This window comes from Cynocephalus volans, chromosome 9 (assembly GCF_027409185.1).
Source record: "Cynocephalus volans isolate mCynVol1 chromosome 9, mCynVol1.pri, whole genome shotgun sequence".
Lineage (NCBI taxonomy): Eukaryota > Metazoa > Chordata > Mammalia > Dermoptera > Cynocephalidae > Cynocephalus > Cynocephalus volans.
This window is the reverse complement of record NC_084468.1, coordinates 128,680,085-128,706,484: the sequence shown is the minus strand read 5'-3', so window position 1 is coordinate 128,706,484 and position 26,400 is coordinate 128,680,085. Positions and strand designations below refer to the sequence as shown.

General features: G+C 39.9%; 1 protein-coding gene across 3 annotated transcripts in view; it reads left to right on the top strand.

Moving 5' to 3' along the window:
- The window catches only part of ZNF827 (zinc finger protein 827), a 163,792-nt gene that overhangs the window by 48,951 nt on the left and 88,441 nt on the right, over window positions 1–26,400 (top strand). For all 3 annotated transcript variants that reach the window (XM_063108280.1, XM_063108278.1, XM_063108279.1), the window contains exon 5: window positions 11,721–11,954. In XM_063108280.1, the coding sequence (XP_062964350.1) occupies window positions 11,721–11,954 (234 nt within the window). The remainder of the gene's footprint in view (window positions 1–11,720; window positions 11,955–26,400) is intronic.

The following is a 26,400-nucleotide window of genomic DNA, read 5'->3' as shown; positions in this document are numbered from 1 at the left end:
AATGCACACTATTTATGCAAAAGGCCCATGCAGCTATTTTATGGTAGCTTACTAGAGGTCCTGAAACCTGACTTGTATGCACTGTTACCTAGCAACCTGTTATAAAGTCGCCAGGGAGTGAGATGCATCGGTAATTTTTTGTGTGTGTGCATATTTGGATGTAAATGTAAACTTGGTGACTGTGGCAATGCAGCCCACGGGAGGAGAAGATTTGTTAAAAGGGAAGGAATACATTTTCTAGAAGGTTTTTTATTTCATTATTATTTTTTATTCCACTAACTCTCTGGTTAGTCAGGCCCTACAATTGATAGCTGCTCTCACTAGGGTGCTCTACCTGGCTGTGCCTGTGGATATAATTCAGGGACGAGAAGGCCCAATCCCAGGGAGCTGTGGCTGAGTTTCCAGTACTTCCTGTCATTAAATGTAGTGAAGTAGTGGTTAGCCTTGGGCCTTGTCCCTTGGCTTCATAAGGGCGCCATTGTTCTTGCACTGAATTTTTTCACTGGGCTCTGTCCGTGCACCTGCTGGTACTATAGGGTGCAGCTGTTTGTGGGCACTGAGTCTGTGAGCTTTGTGCCAGCCAGATAGATCACTGTGTGCAAAACTGGAGCACAGTGACAAATTCAAGCGTGTAGACACCTACTTGTTTCCAAAAGAAAGACAGAAAACACTTGATGCTTTCTTGCCTGATTATTAAGGGGAGCCTTTCTCTCTCCTTCAACTAAAACTGAGCATAAAGATGACTGAATGGAACCCAATGGGATTAAAAATCACTGGGTGGAATGCTGTATTAAATTGACTCTCCAATCCGCCTCCCACCCCTGCCCCCCATCTGGAGGTTTCCTATGTGATTGTGAAATTAAATACCTTCTCTGAACCATCAACTATTCTTTTGACTGAGCCCATTTAACATTCTTTGGCCCTTCGAGACTAATGTTGCTCCCTAGATCTGAGGCTTCCCAGTCTCAACATCATCACTGATTCGGAGAAGAGTATGAAGCAGTCCCTATTGCTGGCCTTCTGGGCTGACAGAAAAAGGAATTTTGTGAACTTCACCCAGGGTTTTGCCCTAGAAGGCAGGCCTCAGAGGGCTACAGCCCTTTATGTTTGCATAGATCTTTCCCGCAAGCCAGAAGACATATGTAACCAGTGCATGTCAAGGCAAGTGATCCAGTGATTACATGACGGGGGGTGTTCAGGGGACAGGTGAGCTTTCCATGCTCACCGGCCATGAAAAGCTTAAGTCCCTGTTATTCTGTGCCTTGTCGCCCACAGCCAACAGCAAGCAGTTCTTAACCTCGGCTGCACATTACGCTTACCTGGGGAGTTTTTAAAAAATGCCAGGGCCCAGAAATTATGATTTAATTGGTCAGAGGTAGGTCCTGGACCTACTGGTATTTTCTTTAAAATTCTCAAATGATTTTAACATGCAGCCGGGACTTGAGAACCACTGATGTGGAATATAAACTTGGTGCCCAGTACAGTTTTTTCCAGTACACCTGTGGGTTTTTTCAGTACAGTTCTCTTCCCCTGCTTTCCATCAGAGCATGAGAAGGGGTGTGGTGGTGCAAGATGGGTCTGAGGCATTGTACCATAGGTCAAGGTTGATGGGAAGGCGAGTCATGTCCATTGAGCCCTATGTTTTTCCTTGACAGGAGAACTTCTCCAGTTAGGAAATCTCAAGACTCAATCATCAAGGAGCTGGGAGAATCATAATTAGAAGTCTGATTAAAAGTTGCCTACAGCAGCCTTACATCATTTCTCTTTCTGAAAACTACACTTTTTAAGATAGAAAATTTAATTCTAACTCTCCAAATTAAAACCAAGTAGTTGACAGAAACTTGGCATCTCACTTGTTGGCTGGAAATATCTTTTTGTCCCCGGTTTTCCAAAATAAAAGATATGTCATTTCAACTATTTTTAGTTCAGAGACTGGCAAAAATTTTTGCACTGTCTCCCACATTATATTAATTTCATAAAGTTGAAACCAAAGTAATTTTAACTAGGAGAGATGGACTTTTTTAAGCAGTGACTTACTTTTAGCCTCATGGAGACAGCTTGGGAACAAATGGATATAAGCTAAATTGTTTCTGACTTCTTAGTAGCTCAGCCTTAAAATAGCAAAGGTTTTCACTTATAAAAGAAAGGTTAAGGTGTCTGTGTCACATCTTGTAGTTTCTCATAGGCCTTTGTTCTCATAGGCATATTAACACAATTTTATGCATCTGTAGTTACAATACAGTTTATGTACAGATGGTAGCTTCCCTATCTTGTTGTGCCTTTGTGCCGCTGGAGATGGAGGGATGGGCGATGCCCATTGGACCAAGTCGTCCTCATTGCCTGTGGGCTCTGATTGGCTTTCTGTAAACCACTTTCACAAATGAGCCTTCTTCCAAGTAAATGCCATCCACACTCTACTTTGGTGCCAATAGCCAGGAGTTTTCCCCCTCCCCACGCCTGGGCATGCTTTCCCCAGTTCATTTCTGAATATTTATTATTGATTATTTGTTTATTGATTACATTATTTTGCTTCTTTGGTTTGGCCCTTCTTTTTAACCCTACTCTGCTTTTCTCATCATGGGCATTCACTGATCACGTGACTAAAATTCCTCATGTGAGCAGTTGCATTTAGGGACCTTTTATACACAGGCGGCCTGAATGCCCTTTTGAAATCCTGGATTTTATTAAACTTGGTGATTCATCTGAGAGACAGAGTGTGACTCTTTCCTGCTTTTCAGTGACTTGCTACTGCATGAGATGAGGACTGACTGATCTGAGTCACAGAAGGGAGCAGGTGGGATTATAAGTACATGGAGCCTGGAGTTACACACACAGGTGGTGAAACTTGCGTGGATGGAGACTTTATGAAATTTACTCATTGCTTTTTATTTTTGCTTTACCATAGTGCTTACTCTGTGCCATTTAACTCATTTGAATCTCATAACAACCCCATAGGTAGGCAGTATTAGTATTCCCACTTTGCAGATGAGGAAACTGAGAAACAGGTTAAGAGTCTTGCCCAAGTTCACACAGCTAATAAGTGGCAGAATTGAGATTCTAATCCAGGCAGCATGACTGCAGCATTCCCTTCCTCAGGCTCTTCATACTCCAGATTACAGAGTAAAGAAGCAGTAAGAGACGAGCTTGGCTCTGCCCTTCCTGTTTGTTGTAGAGTTAGCCAAAATCTCCAGCATGGGAACCATCCTCTGAATGTTGTATGCCAGACATCTTTAGAAGTTATAGTAATACTTTTAATCTTCTCAGGAATTATTTAGTACAAATGGAGTAGTAACAGCAAGGCCAACTTACATTTCTGCAGAGCTTTACAGTATACAGTGGATCTCCAAACATGCTATCTCACAACATGCATGTAGATGAGGAAACCAAGGCTCAAAGTAAATAACTGTAAAAGGGTCATGACTGGAATCCAGATCTTTCTTTCCTTACTGCTGGATACAGTGTACTTAGTTCTAGAATTGCCATCAGAATTTTTGTTTTATCTTGATAGACCCTTGGGAAAATTCATCAAAATCTGTTGTTTCTATAAAACTGAAGCTAGGTCTTTCTCTTCCTTCTCTTAGAAGTACATTTTCTTCTATTTACTACTGTTGTTATTATTGTTACTACTTCTACTATTATTATTATAAGAGCTGTAATTAATCAAATGTGTTTACAGTGAGCCAGGCACTGTGCCAACCACATCATGTAATTTCTCATTTAACCCTCACCACAGCCCTGTTGGGTCAGTAATATTAAACCTATTTTCATAGACGAGGAAGCTGAGACTTAAAGGTTTCAGCTACAAGAGACAGAGCAAAGACTCAGCTCTGCTTAAATGCAAAGGCTTGGCTCACGACCACTTAATTAGCTATTACCTAATTCTTTTTCTCAGTTGAGCGAACTGTCTTTTGACCTCTGTCTGCTTCACTGTTTATTTTCCTTGGCTTCAAACCATGGCATCGTTTCTAATGCATGTGCTTTCAGTTACTAATCTGGTTAAATTTTTCATGTCTTCAAAATGCCTCTGCAAGCCGTCCCTTCCGTGCAGCCTTCACCTCACACCTAGACAGCTTGCTCCTCCAGCTCCCTCCCCCATACCTTTTTACCCCAGAAGACACCCTCCTCCCCTGAGCCCTACAAAGGCTCCTGATGGACTCCTCTTCTGTTCCTCTTGCGTCAGGTTAAGACCCTGCCTAGCTGGCCCCTTTATACTGAGTGACCATCTCCAAACTTCTCTTAAGAAAAACACTGACAGTCTTCACCAGCTCATGGACGCATCCTCTCACTTAACATTTTTCCGCTTTCCCTCTTGCTGTTCTAGGGATCTGGTAATTTGAAACATGGAGTTCCACATATACCTTTCTTCTCTTGGGAGGAGCTGCAAAGTCACATTGCATTTAGTGGTGGAATCATCACAGCCATTTCATAGTCCACCACAGCCCAGAGTTCTTCAGACTCTCTGGGTGATCCGTAGTGACAAAAATCATTTACAAACAGATCTATAAACCAGAATGTCAACATATTAATTTAAAATGACAAGTGTAACAGTCAAAAGGAGATGTCATTTGAGGCAGGTTGTCACCGATTTCCTTGAAATGCATGGGAAATACATTATCCCATCTTTAGATTTTCTTTCTTCTAGTCTCCATGCAACTCACTCCATTGCTGTTCATACATGTCATACTTGGATGTGTTAATAGTACGAATTGAAAATATAGCTTTCTTTCACATTCGCTCAAGGCTTGATTGGTTTTCCAGGACTTGTTCTTCCTGCTTTTGACGGGAGATATCCTGTCTGTTAAGCGGATTACTGCAGATGGCTACTTTTTGCTCATTAGGTGTTGGTTTTAGTAGTTCATGGATAAAATCCTTATTTATTTATTTATTTTAAAGTTCTTGAGGCACCAGTCCCATTTGTTACCCTTGACCCTTCTCCAGAGGCTGTTTTCTTTTCTCTTTGGCACTATGTCTGTAATTGTAGCTATTATAGGGGACCTTAACAGTCTCAGTTTGAGTATGTAGATCCTGAAGTGTGGCCACGGATTAGCTCAGGTAGAGATTAAGGAGAAATGTGAGATGGTTAAAATTTTACTAAACACTAATTATACAACAGTTTAAGGCAAATTAAAGAGGAAGATTTAAAAATATTTCGCTAATGTTTTAAGTATTCCATTTGAACATAATATGCTTAACACTTAAAAGTAATACTCAACTGTCATTAATTATTATTTAATTAAATCTTGGCATTTCGTATAATATCAGAAGGCAATTTATTTTTCTCACCCAAAGCACATCAAATTGTTGAAAGATCCCAGGTCCCCAGCCTGTTTGTACGTACCTACATACTACTTACAAGGGAACTGGGATAAATATAACAGCACTGGCTTATAGTCTGGAGAGCTGGAGATTTAAATTCTAATTCTGGTCTATCATTAAGGAGCTGTGTGATTTTAAAAAGGTTGTATCATTTTCTGAGCCTGTATTAGCTTAGTGTAAAATAAGGAAGTGGAAGACAGTAGTGGTTTTCATTTTGTTTGTTTTTTAAACATTGAATCTATTTTTTACAAACAAAATCTTAAGTGCAGACTCAATATATAAAACACGTAGAAGATATGTTTTTTAACATAACTATTTTTAAGTTCACATTTATTGCATTTATTTATTTAAAAAGCCAAGCAACTATTTTAAAAAGTTGCTATTGATTAGCATAAAATGTGACACTAGTGTTATGAGGGGGTTATCATCTAGTATATTTCTAAATTTATTTTGCTGATTGCAGTTTCAAGAAATACTGTTTTACATAAGGAAAATTATGGCAAATGGGAACAGATTTTTAATAACTCATCTTGTAATCTCAGGATCCCTTCAATTAAATATATTCAGATGTCTGAAAGAAGAGCATAATATAAAGTTTTAACTTGAAAGTTGACAGCATTTAGCAACTGCCCTCATTCCTTATATAAATGGCAGACAAGAAGTATCCAAAACTTAAAATATGCACTAAAGCCATCTGTAATTCTGTATTAACTACTTGGTTATTACTCAATTAACTGTTATTTTGGAAATGCATTTCATCTCTCTAGATCTCAGATTCCTCATCTGCAAAATGGGGATAATACTAATACCTTCTTATAATTTCAGAAGGCAATTTATTTTTCTCACCCAAAGCACATCAAATTGTTGAAAGATCCCAGGTTCCCAGCCTGTTTGTATGTACTTACATACTACTTACAAGGGAACTTGGATAAATATAACAGCACTGGCTTATAAAAAAAAAGGGGGGGGTCATTGTGAGGATGAGGTAATTAATCCAGGTAAAGACTTAGTGTATTTCCTGACCTGTGTTATTTGCTCCATAAATAATAGATCTAGATATATCTGTGTATCTGCATATGTCTGTCTGTCTATTAGCTATGATCAAAAGCTGCACCAAAGCAGATACACTTGAACCTTTCCTGGCATTTAATTTAAGGCAAGCATGCCCAGGAGACAGTTGGCAATGTCTAGAGAAATTTTTTTGTTTTCATGACCGGAGGGTGCTACTGGCATCTAGTGGGTGGAGGCCTGGGATGCTGCTAAACATGCTACAATGTGCAAAACCCCTCCCCAACCCCTGATGCAAATTATCCAGCCTAGAATGTCAGTGGTACTGAGGGTGAGATACTCTAATTTAAAGCATGCGTATGGACTCTAGCAGTAACATAATTGTACAGTTTTGCATGGATACACATGTACAGGCCTGAATTTTTTGAAAGATCAGTGCAAAGCCAACCATTTTTTTATTAATGACATATTATGAGAACTCTAACATTCCCATGATAGCAGGAAAAACTGTATTACACAGGCTACACACAACTGAATTAACTTGTCAACACAATTTCACGTTAGTTGGTTTCCAGAGAGTTGATTTTTTTATGTATAACACAGCTGAGGTGCACATTTTTAAATTAGTCTAAAAATATTTTTTAAACTTAAATTTGAAACAAATGTTTATTGGAACCTCTGAAGTACGTCCTAGGGTTCCTTGGAACACTGTTTGAAAATCATTGCTCTGCGATCCCTTCTGGGTCCAAGAGTCTTTGGCTCTGGTTTAGGGTGAGATAGTAAATAAAATTCTCAATGGCCTTCCTTTTTCATGGGGTAGTTCAGCATTCACAAAATTGCCAGACTCTGAACTGAAAGAGAACTCTATCTTATTAATCTCAAGGAAAGGTGTCATTTTCCTTCACCAGAGGGAATCCACAGGACAGAACAGAAGCATTCATTTTGCTGCCCATTCCTTCTCTTTCATCCTTAGTCAAATCTTCACAAGATTCCTTCCTACCAGAGAATGTCCCTTCCTTTCAGGTGACACCTATCCTTCCCTTTCTCACTACCAAGGCTTAATTCACTCCATATCACTTATTTTCCAAAGCCTGTGGTTCAACAACTTAGGGTAGTGTCCTTCTGAAAGGCACCTAGGTGTCCTGGAGAGAAAAGAAAGGGCTCGGGTGTGTTTTCAGCCAGAAGCTCTGGAGCCCCGCATCTCTGTATATTGGCTTTGTGATTCGGGGAGTCAGTCCATTCATTAGGCTCTTAAGACCTTATAGTTTCCACACTTGTTAAGTGAAGATAGTAGTACCTGTCTCCTGTGGTTGATGCAAGGCAAAATCCCTGAATAACTATTCGAAAGCTAGTTGTGTGCATTATTAAAACAAATAATGGTCTTTAAGGAATTTATATAGTTTTCCTTGGGGTGCAGGGGGCTTAGAAGGAATCTCCATGTGAACTGATGACACCTTGCTGTAAAGAGGGGGTTCTTTTCCAACTCATTGATGCCTGCCTCTTAGAAGTGAAAAATTGGAATCATTTTATCCCAGTGGCTTTCCTATTCCTTTCCTACATTCACCTTTATTTTAAATCCTTTATAAATCTTTAAAAAAGCTGGGGTTTTTTTCTTTTCAATGGCAGCTCAACCCCACTGACTGCATGAACTTACAGATATACATAATTTATAATCAGAGTGGCTCAGGTCCTAAAATGTTTGGAACAAACAGTGAGAGAAGGCGGTCTCTTGATTCGTGGAATATCTGGAAACTTTAAGATACATAAACAGAAGTCAAGGCAGGTACTGTGAAAGGCCTTTACAGGCTGAGATCCATATGTGCACAATCTTTTTGTGTTAGTAGTAAGAATGAAGTAAAGACTAAGCAGTGAGTCATGAATTGTTAACGTTTTTCTTAGCAATTTCCCCAAAGAAAAAGAAAACACTCTTAATTCCACTTTTCTCTGCACATGTGGGCTTTTTTTTTAAGTAGGATAATTAAAAGGATGGTAATTACTTAGTCATATTAATTTCAAAGTATAGGCTTTATGTACTATTCTCAATGTAAATATTTCTGGTAATTAAAAGAAGACAGGTTAGCCTTCATATTTCTATTTTTACATCTTCTATTTAGACCCAAATGTTTAGGAAATTAAAACCTGGACAAATGGGACATGTTTCCCACATGTTTTTCAGGTATGTCATCAACTATATTTACATTTCCTCAGCACATTATAGTTTTATGTCATTCTTGATATTGTCGGAATGAAAACCAGCCTTGCAAATTTACAATCTAGCAACATACAGCTTGCCTGTTGTTTTCTAAGTGTCTTATTGAAGTTCTCTTAAATGCAGGTTGTGCTAACAATGCTAAGTATCTTTATTTTTTTTCTTCAGTCTCACGCAGCATGTATTCTCATGTATTCTACAGTCTCATGCTCCTAGAAGCCACTTATATGTTCAGAGAGCATCCACTTAATTGTTGCCATGTCTAGAAGGTGGGATTTGCTTCTAGGGCCTCAATAGTTTCTTATCCCATTCCTGGCCTCATCTTAGAATTTTAAAATGTTTTTAAATAAAAAATACAGCTCTGAAACATTTTAAAAATACATACCATTCATCCATTCACTTTAAATTATTCCTTCCCAAAGAATCTAAGTCACAGACTTAATAAACCCACATTATTTAATTACTTTGTCATGACTAACTAGGATGCTCTTGGAAAAGGATTTTACAAAGGGTTTTGGAAGAAAGGGATCAGGAGAGAGCAAGCCTTAGGAGAGGACCAGCAAAACCCCCCAGGAAGTGGCTGAAAGGTACAAAGGGGAGAAGTGTGCTAAATAAACAAAGTCCTGGTAGAGGGCAGAAATACATGTTTGAGGATTGCTCTAGAGACTGTTGTTGTTCCCTTTGGTTCAGATTCCAGTGGCGTTGCCCAAAAGGGCTAGATTTTCAGCACTTTCCTTGAAAATTTTCTGGACTCCTTTAGTAATGAGCCCAAGTGATTATTCAAAGACATCTCAGTATGTGTAGTGGTGCAGATAGCAAAGCTTTTAACTTTATTTCAAAGACCTTATACCCAATCTAATGATTAGGTCCAGGGAAAACACTTCTGATTGCTTTTGATGGGAAATTTGGGAGTACTTAGTTTTTGTTAACTGCAGATAATATTGGAATGCCATCAGATGTCACTAATTTGGAGCTAGCATATTTTATTCATTCAATAAACATATATTGAGCACCTACTATGTACCAGGCACTGTACCAGCACCCGAGATACCTCAGCATTAAAACAAAGATCCTTGCATTCATGAAGCCTACCTTTGAGTTGAGTGAACAGACCATAAATGGTTAACGTGATATATTTTTAAAAAGTATATAGTATGTGATTGGTCTGCTAGGGCTGCCTTACAAAATACCCAGACTGGATAACTTAAATAACAGAAATTTATTTCTCATAGTTTTGGAGGCTAGAAGCCCAAGATCAAGGTGTCAGCAGGTTTCTTTTCTCCTGAGACCCCTCTTCCTGGCTTGCAGATGGCCACCTTCTTACTGTGTCCTCACATGGACATTCCTCTGTGTATGAGTATCCATGGTGTCTCTCTCTCTTCTCATATGGAACCAGTCACATTGGATTAGGGCACCATCCTTAGGGCACCTCGTTTGACCTTAATTACCTTCCTAAACGCCCTAACTCAAATATATTCACATTGGAGGGTCAGGGCTTTGACATATGAATTGTGGGGGGACATAATTCAGTTCATACCAGTATGTTCTTATTTGATAAGTATTTTGGGGGGAAAAAAGGAAAATTAGAGCAAGGTAAGAGAGATTGGGAGTACTATAGGGGTGGGGGTTGCAATTTTGAACAGGATGGTTAGGGTAGACCTCACTGAGCAGGTGGTATTTGAGCAAAGATTTGAAGGTCAAGTTACATTCAAGTTTTGTTATAACACCGGGACCAGAAGAAGAAGAGCAGTGTGGTGGAGGCAGGTAAGGGACACAGGACGGGCAACTTAACGACCTATTTTCCAGTCCCAGCTCTGCATCTTTCTGGAAGTCACACTTCCAAATGTTACTTTAGCCCTCTTGGGTGGGTCCAGTGAACTTGTGATTCCGGAATGTACATTCTTAGAGGGGCATGAGGTAGGAAAAAAAATGACTGTGCTTATGTATTGGCTTGGAGTAGGCAGTGGGGAAGGGTGATAGGTTTTTGCTTTGGGGATTTATTATCTTTTTGTTTGTTAAAATGGAATGGGCTTAGGGCTCATTCTAATAAACATTACTACAAATTCTGCATTAGGATGTGATCCTCTTTTTCAAAAGACAGAGGCACAATATAATCAACCTAAAGTTCCTACTTACGTGCACCTTTAAAGGGGAGCAAGATGCCTGTGAATGGAGAAAGTGGTAGGGAGAAGGGGCTTGTCTCTTCCTTCCTGTTCTCTCCTGGGTAGTATGTAGCCAGTGGGGAGGGCCCAGTACAGTCCAGCTGAGCCACAGAATCCATCCCGTAATAGGCCAGTTAGCTCTGCCCTGACCACACACTCCACACCAATCAACCATGTTAAAAATGGAAAAAAGACATTAGTGGAAAAATGGTGAAATCTGAATAAAATTTGGAGTTTAGATTCCGGTAATGTGAATTTATTAGTTCTTACAAATGTACCATGGTTATGTAAGACGTTAACATTAGGGAATGTTGGGTGAAGGATATATGGGAACTCTTTGCAACTTTATTTGCAACTTTTCTGTAAATCTGAAATTATTCCAAAATAAAAAGTTTTCTTTAAAAAAAAAAAAAAACCCCGTTTTGGCCTCAGAGACGACTTTGGCTATAGACATGGATTTATTCACTGTGACCAGAAAAACAATGTCAGGGTCAGTGGCGTCGGCTTGTAATGAGGCAAGAGTGGTTTAGAAAAGTGAGCTTTTCTATTCGGCAAATCCTCCATCCTCTCCTACCACCCTACCCCAGGTTTTTGCCTTGGGTATTGCCTCTGACTCATGTTCTTATTCAATATTTTATGGCAGAGTAATTGCCGGAGAGCATTCTTCTATAATAGGATTAGGTAGGGTGAGTTCTGATAGATCAGGGAGGCAGCAACATATTCAGGAAAAGAAGAAGTTTAGGGAAACCAGATGAAAAATGTCCAAATACTTTGTAGAGGCAGCACTTCTTCAAATATTATAGGTTCAGAAGATTCAGAAGCCCATGCTCTTCAGAGTCTGAGGCTCATGGAGTGTATTGTATTTTTGTGCCCAAGGCCCAGCCTATTTTGATCAGGTTGTGGTCACTCCGGCTGTTAGCACAATGTGATTGTACATTCCATACTTCATTAAGTACTGGGGCAGCTAAGAGGGGCAGTGGCCTTTTATATATATATATATAAAATCCTTTTTTTTCTTTTGACAGCTGCAAATCAGAAGGAGCCCGTGAATCTTAATTTTAAAGTGAAAGAGGAACCTAAGGAAGAGGAGGCCCTAAGCACGCCCTTGCCTCACTCCAGCTATGTGTTCAGCCCGGAATCCGAAGGGTCAGCCCCAAGCATCTCTGAGGACACACTTAAGCTCCAGGAAGGGAAGGGCAGTGTGCTCAGGCGGGATATGTCAGTCAAAGCAGCATCCGAACTTCTCATGAAACTCTCAGGTACTTGATTTATTCTAAAATATTCACATTCTGATCATTTCACTTGCTAGCCAACTGGACCACTTCCTCCATGGGTTATAATTAACTTAATGGTGGCAATATCGCATTATTGCAATGAGTTCAAGGAATGATCAGATTACTGGGCTTAAATTCTTGTGTTGTGTAAGTGAGTTAGTTTCTATATATTAGCTGTGGACCTATCTCATTAAATACAGCTTTCTTTTTGCAGATGTTACTGCAAGTTGTTGGAAACCACTGCTACTAAGATGATGTAGGCTGTAATTTTAAATGGGTTATAATGACATTCAAAGTTCTTCTGCTATTTGGTCAAAATACCTATTCTTTCCAAATAGAGGACCTTGCATTTTTTTGTATTTATACTGTACTCTTTAAAGACCATTAAAAATATTTTTCTTAACTTCGTAAGCAGTTGAGATGGTACTTGAAGTAATTACTCATAGAGCAGCAATAAGGGATTTTATGGATAGAGAATTTCATAATGAAATATTGCAATAATTAATCTGTTCTTAAGATGAATGGATAATTCTTTACTAGTGTCAAAATGTAATCTAGCCTACCAAATGTAGGAAAAGTAGGCTATAATTTGAAATTCATACATTTTGGATTTTTTTCCATCCAGTCTTCTATCTGTGCCATCCCCTCCACAACAGGTAAAAATATGGTATCTTTTAAATTCAAAGGTATGACTTTCAGAACATGGAAGGAAAAGTTATATCAATAAAAATACTTGTCGAGTCATATCCCATTCTTAGTTCACTGCCTCTTAAAGGTAATTTTTAGAAACTATATTTAAAATGCTAATATGAATCAAAAGCTGTTTTTAGTTTGGAACTTGCTGTGCTTAGAGGATAAAAGCAAGAAATGCATTAGAGAGACTCCTCTGTGATCTGTAATTTCATCAGCAATTCTGACTGTTTCTGGTTGACTAGTAGGTTGGAAAGTAAGAAATTAATAGTGATTTACTTAGAGTCATTACATCAGAACAGTTGAAATTCCTGTATTTGCCAGTTGGTGGGGTTAAGAATTATTTTCTTTGATGTTAATTTAAAGCACACTGCAGCTTCAAGGGAACATGATTTGTTATAAAGCATAAGATGATCATTACATCCTTATTGTAACAATTTTTCTAAATTTTTCTAAATTTTTCAGTGATAGTGCATCTCCAATGCAGATGGGAGGTCTAGCAAGATTGTACTGATTGCTAAAAATTGAACGTTTTAAAAAATGATGTTCAAGCCAACACTTTTTTGTCTATCTCAACCTTACCTCCTGTGTCAAAAGACCTCAGTGATGAGAGTAACCATCGGTTGTTTTTCTGATCCATTCAAAGAGGTCACAGATCTCTGATTCTTCTCCCATAGCATAAGTTTTCACACTCCAATGACTTGAACTCTAGTCCAACAGTGACTCCTGTCTCCTCACCTGTGGTAAGATTCTAGTGTGTAATATTTCTATTTCAGAATTTGCTGTGAACAACTCTGAGTAGCAGAATTGTGAGCAATTGTGAGCGGAGGAGGCTGGGGTGGCACCAAAAGATAATATGAAGAAATCAGATTTTCGGGAAAGAGTTCTTTAAAAAAATATTTCATCTTAATCCTTTTGGATGATGCAACTTGAGATACTAAAGTATGATATCATTTCCTAGAATATAATGAAATTCCTCAAATAGAATACAACTATGCAGCCATGAACATTTAATGATATTCGTGGACAGCAATGGCCCTTCTAAATGTGTGTGATGACTTTTACTGAGCACGTGTGGTGTTGGGTTTAACAATCGTTGAAGGGATGATATGGTCATACTTCCAAAGGACATCTGCCCTTGCTTCATGATGTGAAAACAAAAACTTGTTTGAAGACTGAAATCAAGTTTTTTGCCCTGAAAAAATTTCTCAACATTCTATGTACAAGAGACTTAGGTCAAAGAAATATGTATTACAGTACCTACTCTGTAGGTCTTATGGTCTAGCCAGAAGTAATCCGGGGTAGTAGACTCCATTCAAATGATTGGCACTTGGAACTTAGTACTGCTGCATGCTAGCAGCCTGTGGTCAGGTAAACTGCGAAGAAGTTTCCAAGTTAGTCCTAAAAATAGGCGTATGGCTTAAAAACAAATGTCTTTTCATCCCTAAGCCACCAGGTAAAGAAGATTCACCCTTTATTAGGTTTAAAGTGGATATGAGAGTTTCCAGTGCTCTTGCAAGAAGGAAGATGTTAGGGAAAAAACTTGGTATGCTCTTTTTCCCCGAGTTGTAATTTTATTTCATTCATTGACTTTATCAGCTCCAAGATTTCTGTTTGGTTCTTTTTTTTTTATGCTATCTGTCTCTTTGTTAAATTTCTCATTCAGATGATGAATTGTTTTCCTGATTCCTTTGGATTGTTTGTGTGTGTCCTCTTGTCTCTCATTGAGTTTCCTTAAGATCGTTATTTGAAATTCCTTTACAGGTATTTCGTAACTGTCCTTTTCTTTGGCATCTGTTATTGGTGACCTATTGTGTTCCTTTGGGGACAACATGTTTCCTTGCTCTTTCATGTTTCTTGTGTTCTACGTTGATATCTGCGCATCTAACAGAGCAGTTGCTTTTACCTGTCTTATGGAGTAGGTTACGTAGAAATGACTTTTTTCCTGTAAGTGGGTCCTAGGGTGTCTGTTGGATATGTTGTATCGGTTTTGGTTTTGGGTGGACTCAGTAGCATAGTCTCTGTGCAGTTTCTTTGGTTGTAATCCTCTTCAGTGAAGTCTGCAAATGCCTCAGTGACCTAGACCATTGGAGTTTGTGCCAACACTGGCTCTGTTTTGCTGGGTTGGAGACTCTGGGCTCGTTGTTGGGCCAGGGCATATGTGGGCGCCGAGGGTCAAGTGGCTGTTTGGTAGCCTCTCTGAGGCGCACAGTTGCTGCCTGACTGGCTCTCAGGCCAGGTGTGGGCACACAGCTCTGAGGTTGTCCCTCCCAGGGGGCGGTGCCCTGCCTGAGCAGCTTTTGAACTGGAAAGAGGTGTGCCAGAGTGCAGAGTTGGGGAGTCAAGCAGCTATGCAAAGGCCTGTCAGAGGAGTGGATGCCGCTGCTGGCCAGGAGCTGGCATGCATGGGCGCAGGCAGGGCCAGGGGCTCTGTGGAGGCCTGCTCTATGGAGAGGGTGAAGCCACTGCCTGATCCACTGTCAAGCAGGGAACAGGCATACACTTTTGCAGCAGGGCCTAACAATTCCATGGAGGGCCACCAGATCAGCTGTTGAGCTTGCAGCAAGCCTGCCAGGGTGCACCCAGGCCTAGTGGCTCTGGAGAAGCAAAGCCACTGCTCAGTCATCGCTGGTCAGGGAGGAGGTGTACACTAGTGCAGCAGGGCCTAGTGGCTCTATGGAGAGTCATGGGAGCTGGGAGGTGGGGAGCAGAACTACCATCAGACTGACTGTCAGGGCACCAGGGGGCTTGGTGTGCCAGTGGGTTGCGCAGGGCGTGTGCATGCAAATGTGATAGATCTCAGCTTATCAGCGGCTTCCCCGTTCAGCAGGTCTGTGTGTTCTCCTGAGGCAGAAGGGAGTGCTGCGTGGGTTCAGATGCTGGGGTCCTGGTCTTTCTGTCTGGTCTCGGCTCCAAGCAGCTGGGATCGTGTCTCTGCAGGCATCCCTGTGAACGTGGTAGGATGTAGGTAGGGCCTCAGGACGGAGGGAGTCAGTTTCCCCGACCCCCAGGGCAGGGCGCAGTCTAGCTGCAGGTTTGGTTTCAAGATGGCACTGTGCTGTAGTCGCTTAGGGTGGGAGGGGGGGTTGCTCTCCCTGGGCTTCTCCTGTGAGGCTCTGCAGCTGTACAGACTTCCAGCTACTCTCCAAACTGGATTTGGGGCCTGAGAGGACTGGGGGACTCTTCTGTAGCAGGGGTTGCCGGCACTTGGGGCGGCAGTGGGAACAGCTGGGGTTTTTCCAGCTTACCACCTGACAGCAAGGCAGAGGCAGGACGCCTCACTCTGCTTTCTGTAGTGCCGTCCTGGCCTTCCGTGCTCCACAGGGATTTCGTCACTCCCCTGGTGCTCTGCAGCATGTTTCTTCAGTTCGGTCAAATTATCACTGTTTATTTGTTGTTTTGGTCTCTTTCTGTGGTGTGTAGAAGCACCAGACAACTCTAGTCAGCATCTTGCTCTGCCCTCTTAAGTTGTAATCTTAACAATTTCAGTGTTCATGCCCTGAAAAACATCTAAGTAAAGGACTTGTCCATGTCTTCAGACCCCCTTTTCCGTGATCATCCCTGTCCCTCTGTAGACAAGAGGAATAACACATTTCCCAAAGTGTCTATGCAGTTAGCCAGGGCTGCTCCACATTCGCCTTGGCTGATGTCCCAAAGCCTTGTTGTAGTCATTCTTGTGAATTGGAGTCCCTAGTGTTTCCTGCCTTGCTCATTTTCATTTACAGTCGTCTGTCATGCTTGCTGGGAAAAACTCTTCTGGTCAGGAAGGGTTGGGTGAGAAAAGTGTGTCCCGTGCATTATGCAAGGATAATGAGTGGGAAGAGCAAGGACAGCGCATGGGACATACTTTTTCTTGTTTCAGTTTTGACCCAAGGAATATCTAAGATGTAGACTAAAAGGATTTTTCTTCTCTGTTACTTATTTCCTTGAGATCAGAAGCTGTGACCTACAGTCGAGACCCTTTCAGTCTTTCCATTGAATTAATAAGAGGAAACTAGTCAACAATTTTGGCTGCTTCATTTCCAGTTTTACATTAATTTGTGTCAACTCCTTAAGGAGGAATGCTTGGCACATGGCCCAGTCAAATACCATATGAAACTTTTCTATGTGGAGAAACCTCTGTAGGCATATTGTTTTCCAAATTGACATTTGTGTTTTATGGGAAAAACAAAGATGTGTTAGAGACTAAGCTAATTTTTTCATTAGTTATGTGTTTGGGAAAATCTGAGTTTTCTTCCTTCCTGTGGTTCAAGTTCTTTTTCCAGTTGTTAATTGGGAAGTTGAGTGCCTGACAGCTGGGCCAAGTAAATTGAGTACCATAAAGAAAGCAACCAACTCTGAGGGAACCACTGGATGTATGCAACTACCTGTTGCTATGTGACAGGAGGCAGCCAAAGTAATCAGACTTTTCTGCTAAGCATATGGTTGCCAAAGATAATTCCCAGAAGTCTTCATTTAAGGAGGCCAAAATCTCAAAGTTCAATACAGAGGATATATAACATGAGACAGTGAAGGATATTCAGGGTACCTTTAAACTCTGGTTTCGCAATGTCTAGACACCTTGCAGACTTATGGTATAGATGTGTTGTCACAGATGTGATGTAATGCTGAAAGTGACACAAAGTTTTATCTGCTTTGTCTCTGTTTGCTTTAAGAGAAGTAGTTAGACCCAAAGAGATAAATAAATGAATTCCCTCTTTTCTCTTCGGGGAGTCACACTTGTACATGGAAATGCATATATAAAATGCACCATGCATAGTAGAGCAAACCTAGAAGTAGCAGATAAGAATGCCACTTAAAAAATATGAATTCCACAAAAATAAGTAGCTGGAAAGCTGGAGTTATTTAGAAACATTAATGAAAAATTAATTTAAATGTCTCCAACATGGTAAATAAAACTTCATATCAGATCTTAATTTGGAACAAGTTTATTGGTCTTATATCTGTGCTCACCAAATGGATTTATATTCATTTCTGGTTTATATTCAGTTATCCCTACCTAGTCACAGAGAGCAATATAAATTATAATGGTCTCTTGTATAGTGATGTGGGGTTCAGGGGCCTGAATAAGATAGAGCTTCAGCTATGAGATAATTAGAAACAAGTAAACTTGAGTAGGATGAAATTTTAAGGTGAATTTAATCTCTGAGGTGAAGTGGAGAGGAAAGAGACCCAAAGATTGACTTAGTTTTAATTAGGGCCCACTTGGTTATAAAGAACAGAAACCCTCTTACAGTACATTAGGCAAGAAAGAAAAATTTAACAGAAGGTGCAGCTTTGGGATTGGCTTATGGATCCCCAGGGCAGGGATGCAGCAGGGTCTCAGTCCTCACTCAAGTCAGAGGATGGAGGACCAGGTGGAAACCAGGAAAGTCTCACCCCCCGCCTCATCCCTGCTTCTCTCTGGGCACACAGTGGACTTTTTCTGTTGCCCAGTCCACATGGTGGAAAGTGGTAATTACCAACAGCTTCTGAGTTTACCTTTTGCTCAAAAGAACAGCCAAACATAAATTTCTTAGTCCCAATTCCAAATTCCAGTAGATTGCCTCAGCTCCAGTTGGGACCCACCCATGGAAACTTCTATACCTAGAGATGAGGGCATGCTGGGCAGACATGGCCACTGTCATGCAGCCATGTAGGATTACTGGCAGGGAGCAGAATCCTGAGAAGTGAATGTTGGGTGGGCAGGAGTGGGAGCGGTGTGAAACAGGAATATACAACAATATGTATGATGAGGAAAACAGGTTATGGTAATTATTGTTATTTCAGTATTGAATGTAAATATGTTTGGGCCTTTGAGTGCTGTTTACCTTTCATTTCTAGTAGAGTCTCAGAGGAAACCTGCCCAGTTAGGACTTTGCCTAGCCAGCCCCAGCTCTCTAAGTTGCTAAGGCAACTCATGAGTGTGGCCCCTAGGCCAGCACAGTCCTCCTGCGGTGGGGGGAGAGGGGAATGCAAGAAATGTACGTTCTTGAGCCCTGCTCTGGACCTAGTTGAAACTCTGGGGTGGAAGCCCAGCTATCTGTGTTCTCACAAACCTTCCAAGTGCTTCTGACAGCTAAAGCTGAGGGAATGGTTCGTTGGAGAAATAAGTTTTGTCCATCTGAAAAGAATGCTTTAGGGTTGAAGCTGACAGAGAACAAACCTCTATTAAATGCACATTTTACTTTTTAAAAAGAACCATCTCTCTTCAGTGCAGATTCTTTTTAATTTATTATGAGATAATAGTATCCGGTAACCTTTTTTAGTAGGGTACATATATCTGATAGGATAATACTACTTTTTTGATATTAAAGATTCATGATTATTCCTGGGCAATGTTGGCATTCTTTTAAGAGGAAAAACCTTCACCCTCCCCCAGCATAATCAAAGACCATGTTGGAGACTCTTCTATTCTAAAGAATTTCTTGAGATAGAGATTTTAGCTAAATAATTTCTCAGGGCAAAAACTATTCACTATATCAAGAATTTGGAATTTCTCCCTTGGGCAATTGTAATCTAGCAAACTTTATAAGCAGTGTGATGTCAATAAACATCTGTAAGGATGGAAAATATGTTTTATAATATAATATTTTACATATAAAATAATGTTTTTATATAAAATGTCTTACCTAGGTCCTTATGATTCTATTTGCTTACATAACGCTGAAAGTAGAGCTCACTCCTAAAGTGAACAGGTAGATATTTTAGTAAAGCTGTGTAGAAAAGTTAGAGTACTTTAGTATTATCAGTGGAAAAGTATCTTGTTCATTTATTTTATTAATGTCTTCTATTTATCACAATATCAACTACATGCGACTGAAGAATTTGACAGCATAAAATGACAAAATGGCATAGTCTGATCAGTTTGAAATTGAAAAATACTTTTTCTATTTCAACTTTTTCTTGAGCACCTGGAGAAATTTATTGAACTCATTGTTCTACTTTTCTATAAATTTATACATTTTAGATTGTTGTGTTTTAGAAGGGACTTTTTGGGGGTTGTTTCCCGACTTTTGCTACTATAACATTCATGTACAAGTTTTTGTGTGGACTTTTGTTTTTAATTCTCTTGGGCATGTATCTAGGAAAGGAATTGTTGGGTCAAATGGTAACCGTATGTTTAACACTTTGAGGAACTGCCAAGGGGTTTTCTAAAGCAATTGCACCTTATACATCCTCACCAGCAGTGTATGAGTGTTTCAGTTTCTCCACATTCTTGCCAAAGCTTGTTAATGTCTTTTTTTATTATAACCATCATAATGATGTGAACTAGTATTTCACTGTGGTTTTGATTTGCATTTCTCTGATTACTAATGCTGTTGAGCATAGTTTCATGTGCTTATTGGCCATTTGTATATCTTCTTTGGTGAAGTGTCTATTCAAGTTCATTCCCCACTTTTTAATTGGGTTATTTGTCTTTTCATTCTTGAGTTATAAAAGTTCCTTGTATATTCCAAACGTAAGTCCTCCTGTGGGTTAAATGTGTCCCCCAAAAGTTCATATATTGAAAACTTGACTTCTATTGTAACAGTGTTAAGACAGTGGGCAATCCTATTATGGTAGTTGAAAGGTGGGGCCTTTAAGAGGTGATTAGATTATGAGGACTGTGCCTTTATGAATGGATTGGTCCATTCATGGAGTAATGGGCTTGGTTCTGAGGGCTTCAAAAGGAGAGCAGATGAAGAAGTTAGCTCTCTTTTGCTCAGCCCATTTTTGCCATGTGATACCCTCAGTTGCCATAGAAGGTTCTTACCTGGACATTAGACTTCCCAGCCTCCAAAACTATAAGAAATAAATTGTTTCTTTATAAATTACCCAGCTTCAGGTATTCTGTTATAAGTAACAAAAACGGACTAATAAAATCCCTTATCAGATATGTGATTTGCAAGTATTTTCTCACATTCTGCTGGTTGTCTTTTCACTTTCTGATGGTATTATTTGCAGAACAAAAGCTTTTAATTTTGATGTAGTCCCATTTATCTCTTTTTTCTTTTGTTGCTTGCGAACACCAACACATTTTCCATAATTCCCAAAATTATGTAAAAATACAGACTTGTTTATTGTTAAAAGGAAAGCCTGTCTTATATGAAGGTACTTCAAAAAGTTCATGGAAAGATTTGTATTATCTTTTAATTCTATTGTTCCATGAACTTTTTGAAGCATCTTTGTATTAGCACAGTGCTATTTAATTTTCAGAAATATAAAGCCTATGAAACCCAATATATTGAATAATGCCTCCATTGTGGAGGTGACCCTCTGATTTCTGTATTTACAATATAGTATTCTGTAGTTTAGCTAATGACAAAGAATATTTGTATGTCAACTTTTTAAATGACTTATAATAAACATAACCAGCAATGGGCTTACAACTAATGGCCGGATCACTTTCTTCACTGGCATATATATCGCTCACTGGTATATATCTTTTTTATGTATATATAAAACCCATAACTGGGGAAAGTTAAATATAAATAAGGAATTAGACATTTCTTTAGCACTTGAAAATTCAGTGAGAATTGGAATTTAGAGTACCAAAACTATATCTTATACAAGCTGGGAAAAGATTACTTTAATAAGGTAAAAATTTGACATATACCCAGAGAAGTCTTTTCTTGAAGGTCTAGATCTTGTTAAGCTCACAAGATATACGGCGTTATTATTAACCTGACCATTTAAGCAGAACAGGGTAAGAAGCAGCCATATGTAGCCCTGGAAGGCTGTCCTTTCCCAGCTACAAGTGAGAACTTGCTCCTAATAGGCTCTCTCACCGTGATTGCAGTTACACTCTTCTGTTTATTTTGTAATTCCACACAGTTTACAAATCCTTGAGCCCTGTACACCTGAATGGTTGTACAGCACCCCCCATATGGGAGCTATTCCAGCTCATGACCCAGGGCCAGCGCTTCAGCACCTCCTCTCCACCTTTGAGCCCTCACCCCTCGGGCCACCCTTTTTGCTTTCTTGACCCAGCTTCCTTTGCCTCCCACACTGAGGCCTGGGATTCAAAAAGACCAGACTCAAAAGGGCTCTTGTTTTACTATCATCACCCTGTTGCTTGGCTGTATATGTTAATATAGCCATGAAAATTTGTATTGGCTTGTGCTCCCAGAAACCAGGCAAGAACTCTGAAAGGAATTTCGGATGCTCCACCTTCATTCGAGATTCCTTTTCTGTTTGGCAGCTTCAGGACTGGGGCAGGGAGGGGCTTGGACACAGCAGGGGTCGGGGTAGGGCTGCAGGGCAGGGGAAATGGGGTTGGGGTGCGGTGGAGGGGTGCCAGATCTTCCTTTATAACACTGAGCAAAAGAATTAAGAATGCCACTTAGGAGGTGTGCTCGCAGGTTGGGATAGTGTGTCCTCCTCTTGTATTCCTCTTTGTGTTCTGTTTCTGGTATAAATGACTATAAATGGTCCCTCACCTACAACACAGACCGCGGCACAAACAGAGAGGCCACGAGAAAATACTATTTGATGCTGACAACTCTAAGAAGAAGCTTTATTTACAGGGGGGTCCAGTTGCAGTGGGGATGCAAATACTTGAGTAACCAGTCAAACAATCTGTTCAATTTTTCGCTCAGAGGACACATTTCTCTGCCAGGTAGAAGCTATGTACCTTACACTGTTCTAGCTTTTTATGGTTCCTCCCCCAAGCCTTTTTGGCTGTACGTTACCGCAATTATGGTCTCGTGAGGGAGAGCGTGACTGTTGTTTTCCTCAGCGAGGTATCTAAGACAGTCTCATTCCGCAGTGGTTTTATTTCTCGTCACCCTATTAACCTTTCACCTTTAACTTATTCATGTCAAAGAAAATGAATATTAGCATGTATAATTAAGCCCTGTGGATACCGTGCCCATCTGGGTACAAGCTGGTATTGTAGACCTGCCTCTGGAGAAGGGAATGCCCATTGCTAAGTGGCCTGTCCGCTGCCACGTGTCTGAGTCACCCAGTGGGCGGGGCAGTCCTGGGTGCTGGTGCGGGGCTGCTCGGTGCGCATGCACCCTGGAATACACGCATAGTCTGAGTGACTGGACCAGTTTCCACTGGGCAGGGGAGTGTCCGTATTAACACAAGAATGGGAGACTAACTCAGACAGAATTATTTCTCTCTTATGACTTCTGTTATTCTTATGGGAAGACAAATGTTTTAAAAGTGGTGTTTTCTCTCTATCAAAGTGTTTTCTCTTTATGAGAGAATACCTATTATTCTTTCTGAAGGGATCTTTGTCTTCCCTCTTAATAACTACACCCATGTTTATATTTTTCCTACATTTAAACCATTCTATGAGTTGATTATTTCCTTTTTTCTAAATATGGGGTAGCAGCTGGATTCAAGCACATTTCCTGGTTTCCCGCGGCTTGCCATATGCTGGCATCTCTTACCTCCACAGCTGGAGAAGTGTGGGGAGGTGATTGAATATATGCATGACCCATCACATTTTATCTTAGGTACAAACTCAGGTGGTGAGGGTCACTGCTTAAAGAATAAATTATGAACATGTTTCCTTACTTTCCACTATTGCCATCCTTATCCTCATAAACACACCCTTGCCCTGAACATATACACACAGTTTCCTACTGTGGCTACACAATAGGAGTTCTTCCTGCACTTTTGGGGTAGAGGGCACTTGTGGGGACAACCTTACAGAGGCTTCCTGTGGCCCACATACATGTGGCCAAAGGTAAACTAATAGCCCCTCCAGTCAAGAGGGAGAGAGGCCCTCAGCAGAGCAAAAGGATTTTGAGGACTAAAGGTGAAATTGCACTGATTGTGGGACTGATTTTGAGAGCGGAATCATCCTGCCTCACTCTGCATTCAAATATTGGTGAGAACCTTCACTGAGGTGTCATTCATGCTTACTTAGCCAATATATTGGGTAATATGTAGGTAATATATATTTTTTTTTTTTAGCACTTCATTTTTTAAAGAGCTGTGAGGAATGAAGAAGAAAGCTGGGGACTACAAGAATAATTTAATCAGGACAAATTGTTGTCCCCTTGTGTGCTAACCCATCTACATTTTCACCCTGTTTATCCCATCTCATACTGTTTAAAATATTTTCTCCTAAAACATTGTTTATACTAGAAAGCTCTTCCTGCTTGACTCCCAGCTTTCCTGGAAACACCCAGTATGTTTCCTGGAAACACCCAGAATGTTTCCTGGAAACACTCTGTGTGTAACAGTGTGTGTTCAGTCATTAGGACCTTGCTACCCAGTGTAAGGGTCACCTCCTCTTCCCCCTGCTGTCTGGTTGACTATTATTGCTCTTCACACCTGCACTAGAGAGGACACAGGAACCAGAGAGAGAAGGGGAAATTAAAATGAGTCACTTACACTACTTGTAAATAGCTTTGATTTTAAAAACATTTGGAAAAGGTTGAAACACAGCCCAAGTACGTTATGGGAATATCCGTGCATTCTGTGTCTTCAAGAACTATGGGGAATCAAGAACCCAGAGAAAACATTGTCTGCTATCAGAAGGACCCACCCTGGATGTCTAAGGACTTGCACAGTCATAGTACTAGGGACGGTGCCCTATTGAAAGCAAAGACATTTATTATTGGCTGTTGGGGCTTTGATTTTTGGCAAAAGTATGTAAAGATTTCTTGGGGTTTAAATGAACCCTGTACTTTAGCTTTCCTCTACTTCTCTTCCTGTCTTCCATTTCTTCTAATGGACCTCCTTCTTTTCAGTTTTATTTCACTTATTCATTCATTCATTCAACAAATATTTTTTGAGCTTTTACTATGTTCCAAACCCTGTCTTGGACAGTCAGGATACAGAGGCGACCAAGACAATGCCCTCACCTGAATGGAGCCAACCTTCTCTTCCCACCCCATCTCTTGCTCCCCGTAGCTCCCTCTTGTTGCTGCTTGGGTCTCAGTCTCCCTCACATGATGCTCTGCTTTCTGCACCATTCTTACCAGCCCTTTGCTGCCTGCTGGGAACATTGACCAACAGGAGTAAAGTAATCAGGGCTTCTCAACAGAGATGTCCTTGTGACATGGTTCATTATTATACATTAGTATACATTAGTATTATATTTGGTATACATTAGTATTATATACTGGTATATATTAGTAATATTTAGCACCGCTTAAGAGAAGCATTTTAAACTTGTCTGTAGATACTAAAGCCCTTTGACCATCTGGAAGTGGAAAATACATGAAAGTTTGGTAAGATTCTCAATTATTGAAATAAAACTTCATTTGCTCCTTCCTTTCCTTGGGCATTGAGGAATGTCCTTCTCCTAACTCTGTGCATAGGGCAGTGCTTTTTGGTAATTTTTTATAGTAGCAAGAATTCTACTGAATCTTTCAGGAATTCTGTTTAAAACCTGCACATAGACCCCCCAGCATTCTGGTTCATGGAAGGATATATAAAGACCTATTAATCACAACAGATGAGAGTGGAACAGGACTTAAATTTATTAAATGGCAAAGGATAATAATGTTAAATAGCTTTAAGGTTAGATCAGATCCTTTAATTGACTTTTTTTTTTTTTTTTTTTTTTTTTGCCTTTTTAATGTGAGACAAGGAAAGTATATTCTGGACACTGGATGAAAAATAGGTTAATTTTTATAAAATGAGATCATTTGGAATGTTGTCAAATGGCACGCATACAATTTAAATGCACCTCTTTAGCTAATTTCTAGTGAAATCATTAAATGAAAAGAAAACAAGATGGTTGGGAGAGGTTTTACCTTAATACCAGAACATCAGAGTTCAGCAGGTAGTGACCGACTGAGCCATTCCACATCACCTGCTGGGTTGGCAAAGCCTGTCTCCCCAAGCCCCCAGTGACTGAAGGATTTTTCTTGATTTTTATTTGAGCAAAAGTGAAATTGAATGCAGAATTTGTTATGTTCAATGGACACATTCTGATTTGTAGTCACCAGAATCAAGTAAAAAATTTGTACTGCAGCTGTGGGCCCAGTTTGTGGCCGGTTTGAAAACATTTGCAAATACCCAATTAAGTTATCTCAGGCGGGGACCTGTTGTATTGATTGCTAGTACAGGAGACATGAAGACTAGTTGAAAAATCTACATAAGAGTAAAGAACAAGTGCTTTGATGTGCTAGAAAATATGTTTCTTGTACTCCTCCAAGGAGAATTTCTAAGTCTTACTTACTCTTTATTACCTTTAAAGTCTGAATTTCAGCTTTTTTGAGTTCCTTGCAAATTCAGAACAGTAGTAAAATAGAATACCTGATGCTCTTCATTGTGTTTTTTAGAAATTGATTCTAGGTTGATTCTCTGTCTATTTAATTGTCAATTCTAGTGTGCATAACTAATTCTTCAGACGCTTGTTAATTCTCCTTTCTAAGTTGCCAGGTAGTTTACTGCTACACAGTAGTCCCCCCTTATCCACTGTTTTGCTTTCTGCGGTTTCAGTTACCTGCAGCCCCAAAATATTAAGATATTTTGAGAGACAGAAAGAGCACATTCACATAACTTTTATTACAGTATATTATTATAATTGTTCTATTTTATTATTAGTTATTGTTGTTAATCTCTTACTATGCCTAATTTATAAATTAAGCCTTATCATAGATATGTATGTATTGGGAAAAACATAGTATATATAGGGTTTGGTACTACCCTTGGTGTCAGGCATCGATTGGGGGTGTTGGAACATATCCCCTGTGGATAAAGGGGGACTACTGTAGAGGGAAAACACTAGTTAATTTATGATTTTGATGATCAAATTCAAGAAGTCAATTCTGATAAAATATCTTTGAAATTACTTTAGGAATCAAAA